The 12,115-nt window shown below is 36.9% G+C and overlaps 1 protein-coding gene across 2 annotated transcripts in view; it reads left to right on the top strand.

Moving 5' to 3' along the window:
* PTPRK (protein tyrosine phosphatase receptor type K) overlaps positions 1 to 12,115 on the top strand; it is a 406,781-nt gene that overhangs the window by 357,102 nt on the left and 37,564 nt on the right. For both annotated transcript variants that reach the window (XM_081312601.1, XM_081312600.1), the window contains exon 15: positions 5,357 to 5,517. In XM_081312601.1, coding sequence (XP_081168727.1) covers positions 5,357 to 5,517 — 161 coding nt within the window. The remainder of the gene's footprint in view (positions 1 to 5,356; positions 5,518 to 12,115) is intronic.

The raw sequence follows: 12,115 nt of genomic DNA, 5'->3' as shown, positions 1-12,115 counted from the left end.
TTTATTGTAGAAACTTTCTTTCTTTCTTTCTTTCTTTCTTTCTTTCTTTCTTTCTTTCTTTCTTTCTTTCTTTCTTTCTTTCTTTCGTTATAAGAAAACCTAACTAAACCTCTGTAGACTAATGCCCTTTGGTTTATTATGAAAAATTGTAATTCCCTTTTTAAATAACAATTTGCACAGCTAGGAGTAATTAAATATGTACATAGGATATATCTTCTCTCTCACTAGGACTCTTTGAAATAGTTCTGTAGATGTAGGCAGAAAAATTATGTCACAACTAATTATACTCTTCTATACTTAGTATCTAAAGTACTTAACTCTCTTGTGAGTTATCCTTGATGGCTGATGATTTCAGGGATGTGTTAATTTTGTTTTCTTAGAAATGATATGAAAGTTGCTTACCATTCTTTATTTCCATTATATTTTTCCCACTTCTCAGAGTAGCTTACAGTAATTCTCATTCTGTACATAGTCACCCAAGTGCCAACCAGGTCCATTATTTCAGAATCAGACAAAGCCAGATGCTGCCACATGTTCAGCATTTCTTAGCTGTCTGTGCTGAGCTGAAGAATCAATGGTACATGGAGTTACTGTTTGCTAAAATTAGAAAGTTTTGGGGGAAATACTGTGATTCAGAGAATACAGTTGCTGAATCTGAGGATCTGTTTCTACCAAACCACATTTTCAAGAAGAGTTGCAAGGTTGATTATAAAAAATATACACATAAAATCTTTTATAGTACCTTTAATTGGATATGTACAAAATTTTTCAGGCTGAGGAACATTGTGTTTTTTATTGGTTCACGTTCCAAAAAGTCGATACCAATAAGATCCAAATTTGATTTAATCTGATATCTGCAGTTCACAAACATTTATGTCTTTTAATTAAATTTTTAATATGAAAAGGTGCTACCAGATTTTGGGTTTTGGCCTGTCATAGGTTCACCTGGCTCTCCTCCATTTGTATGTATACGTATACGCATATGTACATACACACACATACAAACACACACACACAAAATAACATTCAATTTCATAGGCATCTTACAAGGAGTCTTCTTTGCAGCCAAGATTTTGGGGGAGGGTTCAGCTTGTGTATCTGTTTAAAATAATAACTTTTTGTAATGTTACCTAGCAATGTAAAAATATTCATATTGTATGTGTGCTTGTATGTATTTATCCAACATCAAATTTCTTATTCTTTCTATTACTTTGTATTATTTGTTTGTTTGTGACTACCACAGTACTTTTAAATTTCACCTAAGAATAGATGGGTTGGAAGTGTTGGATAGTTTCCCCCCTCCCCCAACAATGGAGAAATCAACCATTTTTAATAGCATGTTCCTTTTTCTGCCCCAGCAGTCCTTGGGGAAGATTCTAGGTTCAAAATAAAGCTGCATCAGCAACTCATTAGACCTAATTGGAATGTTTCCAGAACATTCTCTGTAACTAACAGCAAACCTGAGTTGAACATTAATCACTTGTTTCCTTCCTTCTCCACATTTTAGCATTATCCTCTCTTCTGCCAGATGAATAATTATGCAACTCAAAAGTCTGAACATACAATATCTGAAGGAAGGAGTTGTTTATTATTATGACATAGTTTATTGACTGTTTGATGACAAACTTAATGTACTTTCCCTTTCCTGGCAATCATTACTTCAGAAATCATGTGTGGAAATTCCCTAAATCTGCTGTGGCCTTTTCATAGAAATTAACTTTTTCACGTCTTTGCTTCTTGAAGACTGAAATGCTGTTGGTTTTTCAGCTTGTCCCATCCAGAAAGTTACTTCAATCTAGTTGAATCTCAGAACTCTGCTTCAAATCCTGGAGGATTTTTGTGAAGATTTATAAATTGGTGCTTCAGAAAGGGATTTAGTAAAATGTAACCGGTTAATTTTCTTTTTCTAGAGTTGACATTAAGATTGAATCATTTAATTGAAAACTTTAGTGTGGAGAATGGTAAAGCTATCAGAATAATAAATGCCTTGAACACAGTGCAGAATTAAAGAATAGCAATAAATTGCCTCTATTCCAGTTAATGAAAACAAGCTTATTTGGACCTGTAAATATACAAGCATGTAGAAAGTTTCTGTTTTTCTGCCATGTAGATTACTACAGGGTAGTACCTGAAACTTGGAACAATCACCATCAGTTTCACCCTGTTATTTCCCCCACCTGAAACTTGGAACAATCACCATAAGTTTCACCCTGTTATTTTCCCCACCCATGCAAGAGGACAGCTATAATACTGTAGTAGGGTTTAACCATAGGGCAAATATTTTAAAGCTGGGCCTTGTTAGTGCTTCGAAGAGCAATTACCAGGAAATCCAAGGACTATAAACTAGACTAGGAAATAAAATGAACATCCTAGAAGAAAACAACAAGAAAGATCTTCATGACCTCTCCGTGGAGATGTCCACATGGCCACAAGAAGTTGGAATTTACTAGTGTGTCTTCAACTCTACTTGAATTTAGATGTACAGATAGTCCTCAACTTATGACCATAATATAGCCCCAGATTTCTGCTGCTAAGCGAGACAATTGTTAAGTGAATTTTGCCCCATTTTTTGACCTTTCTTGCCATAGTTGTTAAGTGAATCATTGCAATTGTTAAGTTAGTAACATGGTTGGTAAGCTAATTTGGCTTCCCTGTTGACTTCGGTTGTCAGAAGGTCACAAAAGGTGATAACATGACTCCAGGACACTGCGATTGTCATAGAAGAGTCAGTTGCCAAGCGTCTGAATTTTGTTCAGATGACCATAGGGATACTGCACTAGTCATAAGTTTGAAAAACAGTCATACGTAACTTTTGTAAGTGCTGCTGTAACTTTGAACAGTCACTAATTGCACTGTTGTAAGCCGAGGACTATCTGTACAGAGGTTTCTTTTGTAATGTGACCACTACATAGAGGGAAAACTTAACATTTTCCCCTACCTCTTCTGTATGGAACAATTAAAATCTTCCACCCATTAGTTCTTCTTGCATGTCTTCAGATATGTACCATTGGGGAGGGGGGGTTGTTTTTCTCCTAAAAAATCTCATTAGCACAATACTTTGTTGATTTTCATTTTTTCCCCCTACCTGATCTATATTTTGGTAGCACTTAACCAGTTTCCTTCCATCCCACTGGATAAATTCGGACAGAAGGAAGCTTGTAGTCAACAAGGACAGTCTCCCTGCCCAATTTTCTTAAGCTGTTCCCATTAAGATGTCTGGTTTGCAGGACCCAGATTGTTGGGGGCAATTAAGCTGACTTTGTAATAATGCCGCTTGGGGGTGTGTGTGTGTGAAAGCCCTAATAAGCAGGCATATACATAGAATGAAGGCTACTGCTAAGCTTGTAAGCCGCCCTGAGTCTTCGGAGAAGGGCGGGATATAAATGGAATTAAAATAAAAAATAAAAAATAATGTGGTCTTTTTCCACCCTACAATTCTCCCAGCTACCAGCTTCATTCTCTTTTTCTTCTTGTTATGGGGTGGAGGAAAGCATACTCTGTTTGCGTTTTGTTTGTATGTGTTTACATGCACAGTTTTGGGAAAAGAGTTTTTCCTCATGTTGCCATGTTACCTTTGGTTAAACTGATATATCTTTTGCTTTAAGGGAGCAGATTCTTGGTAGCACTTGCAGCATCTGATTATCTTTTGTGAGAAACAAAATGCTAAATTAAGGTGACCTTGGCTAGTCTTTTGTTGTTAGATAAGTACTTTGGCCCAATTATTTGTTCTTGAGCTTCATCAGTTTCCTTTCTAAGAGAGGGAGATACATTTGTGCTGTATAGGAATATTTTTTGTCTTTTTCTGAAAAAAAATACTCACATTTTGTTATTGAGCAGCTGTTTTGTAGTGCCACGAGAGAACTTTAACGTTTATTTAATGTGCTATATACCAAATGCCAAAAATGAATAAATATCCTTATGTCTTAATAAGTATGAAGCAATCTAGATTAATGTGACAAAGCACTTAAACAGTACTTTTCCAATACTATAGTGTTTTTTTTAATAATTGTCAAATTACAGGTCCTTAGTTACCTTTGACTGGATTTTCCCTGAGAACAAAAATGATAAAAGAGATTTCCTAAGTAGGTCTTAATGGCATTAAGTTGCGTTCAGTGACATCTGTTTTAAGGAGGAAATCATCTGCCTTTCTTTTTATTATGTAATGTCATGGCAAGATAATTTGTGAACATCTCTGTAGGGGAGGCATCTTCGGCTTCACTTAGTAAGTGTTGCAATAAACAATCACAGGGACATTTTATTTATATAGCTTAGAATGGGCATCAACCAGGACAGTGTTGACTACTTAATGCTATCATTATGCCTTGTGGATTTTAGATAAACAAAGGACAATGCCTGTAGCGATTGCTCATAACTTAGAGACACAATTAGTTGCTGCCGTGGAAGATAATATGTGCTCGTAGGTGGATGCTAACTTCATAGATAATCCAGTTCTTGTGGGATTGTCAAATTGTGTGACTGACACTGAATTTATACATGAAAAAACAGTGTAGATAGATAAATAGTTAGACAGAGGTAGAGATAGGTATACAAAATAAGAATATTAGCCATGGCATTTAATGAAATAAAAAATAATAATATATCCTATAGTAATGAAATAATAAGTGAATAAAAGTAGTACAGATACAAGTTATACGTCATCAAACTCAGGTTTGAAAGTTCCAAACATAAGTCCAGCTGGCCTTCTTGATTTATTCCCAGCTTGGCCTAAATTTGGGGTTCCAGTTTCAAGACTAGCTCTGAGAGTACAAAGCGCTAAACATATCTTGAGGAAGAATGTAAATTCTATAAAAATTCAATGCCTTTCTCAACCAAAATTATCTTGACTCTTGATTTTTCTGGATTAAGCCTTTATTTGTTTGTTTTCTTCCCATGTTTTGCCAACACAGGAAATTAGTTTAAAAATGAAATGCCTTCCTTGGATGTCGATGGAAATAAAAAAGAACAAGTAGTGATATAAACATATTCGTAGCATAAGTCCCAAACTCAGTATAACCTATCTCAGCATTTTCATATATGTGTTAAAAGACACATTGCCATATTCTGGTATTGTAAAAAGATGAATTGGGTAGAGCTAAAATCCTGAACTTGCCTGCTGAAAAGTGATTCCCTCTAGAATTGAATTAATATCTCTGTATGCATACTGATTCCCTAAATGTCTTAAATTGCAAATGTAGCTTTTCCCCCAAAAGTTAGGATAGTAAACTCAAATATATGGCTACTGTAAACTCTAAAGTAGTCTAATAGATTCATTCGCCATTGAATGGGCTGTTAAGATTAGATAATAAAAGTGTGATTACTTTTTAAAGCTTTTCTTTTCTTGATTTTGGTTGGGCAGTAAACTGGCTAAGAAGCGCAAGGATGCCATGGGAAACACCAGACAAGAAATGACCCATATGGTGAACGCCATGGATCGGAGTTATGCCGATCAAAGCACCATCCATGCAGAGGATCCTCTTTCAGTCACCTTTACGGATTGTCATAACTTCAACCCCAGATGTAAGTATGATAGTCCCATTGTCACTGAGGATAGTATCTTACCTCTGTTTATATCTGCTGTACATTGCATTCGGTGCCATAAAAATATATTTCATGCCAGAGAATGCTAGAGTAGAGTTACAAAATATTTGTCCTTCTTGCAGACCAAAAAAATCAAACACAGAGAAATTTAGAATACATGTTTATAAAATATAATTTTCTGAGGCTATTCTCTAACAAAAGCAGTAGGAAGTTTACTCCAAAGCCATAATTTAATACCTTCCCAATTCTTTGCTTTATAAGTACTGGGCCCAAAGATGAGAAACATAAAAGGGTAGTACTTTATAGGACTAATGTATATATAAATTCCCACAGCAAATTCCTTTTCAAGATAATATTTTAAGTGACCTCCCAGTGTATTACTGTTGCAGTTTTGTAGCATGTAAATTGCTTCGGAAACAGCAGGCCATGATTACTTTCTATTCTTTCATTAAAAACTCTAGTATTACATCGTATTTTCCTGGTGTTAATCCACAGAAAGTATTAAGATGTTGACTTTTTTTCCTTCAACATTGAACGTGCAATATATGGATTCATACAATTGTTCTGTCTGTTTAGAAAGAATTGTAGCTCTTAAAAACTTAAATTGCAAAACTGCACATATTTTTGTAACAAAAAAAACCTTGTATTTTGCAAATCGAATCTCAAAAGCTGTAAAATCATGTCTGAGAAAAACAGATTTCCATATAATCAGAGGGCTTTTTTTATCACTGTTCTCACATTAACTTACTATGATTGTATGCATATGTGTGTACATATACACAAATAATTTGATACTCAAATTACTTTTTATTTCAACCTTTGGGGATATTGTATTTGTATTTAGATCCTCGTCTAATTAGTAACTGTGTGTGTGTGTGTGTGTGTGTGTATGTGTGTGTATGAGTTCCATTAAAGGGTATTGTTTATTCTAGTTACACAACAGCACTGCTGCCAATAACTTCAGAACTGAAACTACTATAGGCTAGGATGCAAAACTGAAGAAACATAAGGATAGTACCAAAAAGAGTATTAAGAACTCTTGCAAACAATATTTTACTGCAAGCGATGCAGAGGTAGACAGGGGAGTGGTGGGGGGAGGATATATAGGAGACCTTTCTTCCCTGAATGCCTGTAAGACATCTCAAAATTTGGCTGTAATTTTAGTTGGTTTTCCTACCCTATTTTCTACTCAGGCCCATGTTCCCCTGCAAAAAGCCAAGCCAGTTCAATAGATAACTGAGCAATTGGAACAATAGGGAACACAATGGGAAGGTGGTTGTTGAAAAACCCAGGCGAAATCTGAGAATGGGAAGCCACCACCATCAGCTAAGAGTATTTTCCTCATCTCCAATAATGGTTGGAATGAGCAATGAAACCCAATTCTGTTGCATAGGACCAGTTGCAGGGCCCAAGAGGCCAAATTGATTTTTATCATTGACTGCCAATTCCCCCAGGAATGTTGGCCAGCCACAGCTTTACTCAAGCCATGCCAAAACTTTGCTCTGCTAAGAAAGTTAGACATTTGGAAGCTTAAAACTCTGGCTTGTCTTCCTTGCTGAGCCCAAAGAATTCTGAGAGCAGTAATTGCTTCCTAAGGTTGAATTAGCCTTTGGCAGCTGCTCTGGTAAAGCCATCTAAGCCTTTTCTCCTTAGCTTTCAGGAAGAAAATGCTTAGATTATGACTAAATCCAACCTGTTTAGACAGTTGTATACACTTATTGCACTGTTTATTCTGTAAAAAAAGCAAACATTGTTTTCTACAATGTGGTTTTGTATTTCCTGTTTCACGAATAAGATGAATAGGCTTTGCTGTATGTTCCAAAAAGTCTGTGCTTCTTTTCTGCTTTAAAAAAAATGGTTGGAGGCAATGAATTTTTTTCATAAGCTTTGTTTTCCTGCAGTGCCCAACGATCCACTTGTGCCGACTGCTGTGTTAGGTGAGGACTCAGTCCTTCATCTTCTTTTCTTTCATGATTTTCATGTTTATTGCACATCCAAGCAGCTAGTTACAGATTTTAAAAAATGGGCCTGGTGCTTAGCAGAATATTTAGGTATATTCAGCTGCAGGTAGTCCTTGACTTAGACCACAGTTGGGATCACAATCTCCCTTGTTAAGCCAGGTGGTTGTTACAGGACTCATGCCTGGTTTACAGCCTTCTTTGCTATGGTTTTAAGTGAATCACTGCAGTTGACGGGTGAGTCACGTGGTCATTAAGAGAATCTGGCTTCCCCCATTGACTCTGTTTCTCAGAAGCTGGCTGGTAAGGCCTTAAACGGTGATCACATGACCTCAGGATACTGCAGCCATTGCAAATACATGCCAGTTGCCAATCCAACCCCAACTTGGATTGTACGACCATGCGGGATGCTGTGATGTCATAAGTGCGATGACCACTTGTTCCTTTTTTCCCCAATGCCATTGTAACTTCAAATGGTCACCAAATAATTGGTTGTAAGTCGAGAGCTACCTGTACAGGTTTCATTTTTTTCCAACAATACTAGTGTAAGCAAGAATTTTCAGGAGCGGAAAGATGGGTGCGCCATATCCAGTTCCGCGGATAGTGGTACTAAAATAACTCTTAAGAACTCTAGAGAGAAATAACGGATCTTGGGAATTGTGGTTCAGCAATATCTACAACAGCAGGTTAGATGCCCATTGTCTAAAATGTTTACTGAAATTCTGTGGGTAAAAAAATAAAAATGTCAGTTTTGCCCATATTTGTGATTGTCACCCCCTTTGTATTCCACTGCAAACCTCAGCCTGCCAGTAAGTTTCTCTAGCGTGCCACCTTAGAGCTACCAAGGTTCTTCTCACAGTAAAAGAATATTGTGTAGCCCATCTGGTATGGCTGCTTGATGGCACAACTTTGCTTCTGCAGTACAGAATCCATTCTGGGGGAAAAAAGATTGCATGGAGCTAATTAGGGATGGTGGTGTAAAGTTATTCTGTACCATCACTGCTCTATAGGCAGGAAAATACTTCAGGAGTTAAAATAATGTTAGATCTGGTGGCGTTCTCCAAAAAGTCTCAACTTGTGGCTCATTGTAGATCTTAAACAGCATGGGAGTCAAGACTGAACCCTGTGATTATTATAATAATCTATCATTCAGATCTGGCCAAAAAAAATGATTATATGGTACATCAGCCCCCATCTGAAGTAGGCAATCCAGAAAGATACCACTGGTATCAAGGACATTTTCCAGGAGCAGAAAAAGCATTCTAGGCAGAATGCCAAGGTATTCCAAGACATTCTGAGCAGTTCCAGGGTTCAAATCTGTATATTTTTAGAAAGCTCGTGGATATTGTGATGATACATACATACCTTCAACTTAAGTGCAGTAGGAGGGACTATGCACTTTAAATAAAGTGGGTATAAATAAGAAGAATCATGAATCACTTAGTGTCTTAATACTTTTCTAAGAACAGATCAAGCTGAAAGGTATATCAAAATGGTTCACCCACCATGGACACTCTGTTCAAGAATATCTTAGATCAGACATGTCAAACACAAGGCCCGGGGGCCGGATCCGGCCCGCAAAGTGGTTTCATGTGGCCCGCGAAGCCATCCTGGAAACAGTGAGGGAACGGCCCCTACTTCCTTGGCCCTGGCCCAGAGACCCTCCTTCTGCCAGAGACCCTCAGATCTGTCCCACTCCTGCCCAGGCCCCCATAGGCACCCTTCATGCGAACGTTGTAGAGCTGGCCATGCCCACCCAGTAGGCCATACGCATTCTAGCCACGCCCACCCAGTAGTCCATACGCACTCTAGCCACGCCCACCCAGTAGGGCACGCCCACCCTGGCCATACCCACCCGGCCCCTTGAGGGCAACCGCAATGCTGATGCGGCCCTCAATGAAATTGAGTTTGACACCCCTGTCTTAGATGGTTTTAAGTACTTCACTTTTATCCTCTGTTTCCTTCTAAAACCTCTAAAACATCCTTCTGAAACCTAACACTGAATAGCCCCATCTGTTTGAAATCTAGACTAAGTCTTTACTTGTAAGATCCATCCGAAGCTTCATGTCAGATCTCCTCTATTTAGCTTCAACTATTTAATAATTAGTGAATTACAATTTACAACCTTAAGCAACCAATAAAAATTAAACTAGACAATTCAGTATTGTTTCCTGAATATTTTTTATTTATTCTGGTAGTAAGGCACTAAACAACTATATTTGAAATGACATTAGTAATAACAGTAGTAAGTAAGTAAGGCATTAAATTATATTTGGTATTTGACATGACATTATCAGAACCTCCAGTGAGGCAAAAATGATTGTTTTGACATGCAAAGGTTAATCTATTAGAACCTCAAAGAGCAAACCCAGGGCAAAATGGACAGATTGACAGGTTCAGCATACAATCCCATCCCTGTATTAGTTTTTGTTACCTTTTTCACCTTTATTTATATGAAGCAAGATGCCTTAGCTGGAGGTTGTGGGTGTTTGCACTTGACATATATTAGTGAAAATAATAATAATAATAATAATAATAATAATAATAATAATAATAATAATAATAATAATAATAATAATAATAATAATAATAATAATAATAATAATAATAAAGTTGGAAGGGATCTTGGAGGTCATCTAGTCCAACCCCCTGCTCAGGCAGGAAACCTTATACCATTTCAGGCAAATGGCTGTCCAGTCTCTTCTTAAAAACCTCCAGTGTTGGAGCATTTACCACCTCTGGAGGCAGGTTGTTCCACTGGTTAATTGTTCTAACTGTCAGGCAGGAAACCCTATACCATTTCAGATAAACATGTGGTCTCTAATTGTATATTATTCTTATTGTTTTTCATTAATTAAATATTTTGCATGTGAAATATATTATATTAACATTTGCTGATTAAAAAGAGCATAAAGGATTTCAAAAATGGCAAAACCTATCTCAGTATCTCCATTATAATTCTTCTATAACTTGTAAACTTGCTTTAGAGATCTCATAACATGTAGCTAGCTGGTTTTAAATTGTCTCAGATATTTTATTTGCTTTTTCATGCTTCAATGTGTTCCAGTCCCTATAAGTGGTAAGTACTGGGGAAACTACAGTGTAAAGTTGACCATGAACTTATTTTTCCTAAGTTATATATGACATAAATAAATATTCTATTTATTGAGACCTTGACTTCTTACTTGTAGTGCAAGTTAATTTAATAAGGCACATATACAGATAGTCCTCAACTTACAACCACAATTGAGCCCAAAATTTCCATTGTTAAGTGAGACATTTGTTAAGTAAGTTTTGCCCCATTTTATGACTTTTGTTACCACAGTTGTTAAGTGAATCACTGCAACTGATAAGTTAGTAACCTGGTTGTTAAGTGAATGTGACTTCCCCATTGACTTTGCTTATCAAAAAGTAATCACACGACCCTGGGAGACAGCAACAGTCATAAGTATGAACCAGTTGCCAAGCAATTTTGGTCACATAATCATGAAATTGCTGGAAAGGTTGTAACTATGAAAAAAGGTCATGAGTCATATTTGTCAGTACCGTTGTAACTTTGAACAGTCACTAAACGAACCATTGTAAATTGAGGACTACCTGTATCAAAGTGTTAAAAAATGCTTAATTGAATGGATTAGTGGTTAGGGTTTGTGGAAGGCATTCTTTGGTGCATTAGGGCCTACAAGCCCTGTTGCCTGTGTTCAGAAAACAGTGTTGATGACTGTCTTCAAGCCATTCTGAGGGCATTATATAATCAATGTATAGATTAAGCCTTAATCTATAAGGTGAGCAGGTGCTCACCTTAATCATTAAGGTGAGCACCTGCAAGCCATGCACATTCTGTTACCTATAACAATAAAAACTGTTTATTGTGATGCTTCAACAACCTTAGAACAGACAGGTTAATCCATTAATTTCCAGAGGCATATGAATTACAACGCAGCAGTCACGAACCAAACAAAAATTGACAACTTTTTCTGAAAGTTGTTTTTCTCTTCAGTTTAATTAACTGGTATGAAGATAACAGAATATAGCTTTGAGTGAGCCAATAGCAAATTGGGAGGCACTGAGGTAGTTAAAACCTCTCTTAAACCCAAAGAACAGTGGTATGCAATTATACAATCAGTAAGTATCATGGGACTTGGGAGTTGAACTGCAATTATAAACACTTTCAGGTTTCTCAGTGCATGAATCAAAATCAGGCTTTTATTCAACACATACCCATGTCTATTCTAACTCAGACTGAAAACTCAGTTCAATCAATTTGAAGTTTCTGAGTGTATGATTTGAGCATAACTTTTTAAAAAAAAACATATAAAGAGGATACATATTTTTATTTTTATTTGGCATATAGCCGCTCCAATCATGAACCATGTGAACAGTTTACAGTCCTGCCATGCATTAACAGAATTAAAACAGCTAAGAACATACCGTAACTGAAAAACATAAGCATTCACAATTCTCTAACACAATAGTAGCAAAATAATTCAGCACAAGACATTGTGGGCTGTCCCCTGACACCACTGGATGACATCGCCAGGGCTCGTTGCCTTGGAAGAGTGAGGAAGATTCTCAGGGATGACTCACACCCTGGACGGTATCTCTTTACTTTCCTACCA

This window comes from Vipera berus (genome assembly GCF_964194415.1).
Source record: "Vipera berus genome assembly, chromosome: 1".
NCBI classification, from domain to species: Eukaryota; Metazoa; Chordata; class Lepidosauria; order Squamata; family Viperidae; genus Vipera; species Vipera berus.
The sequence above is the reverse complement of the archived record's forward strand: the minus strand, read 5'-3'. Positions and strand labels throughout refer to the sequence as shown.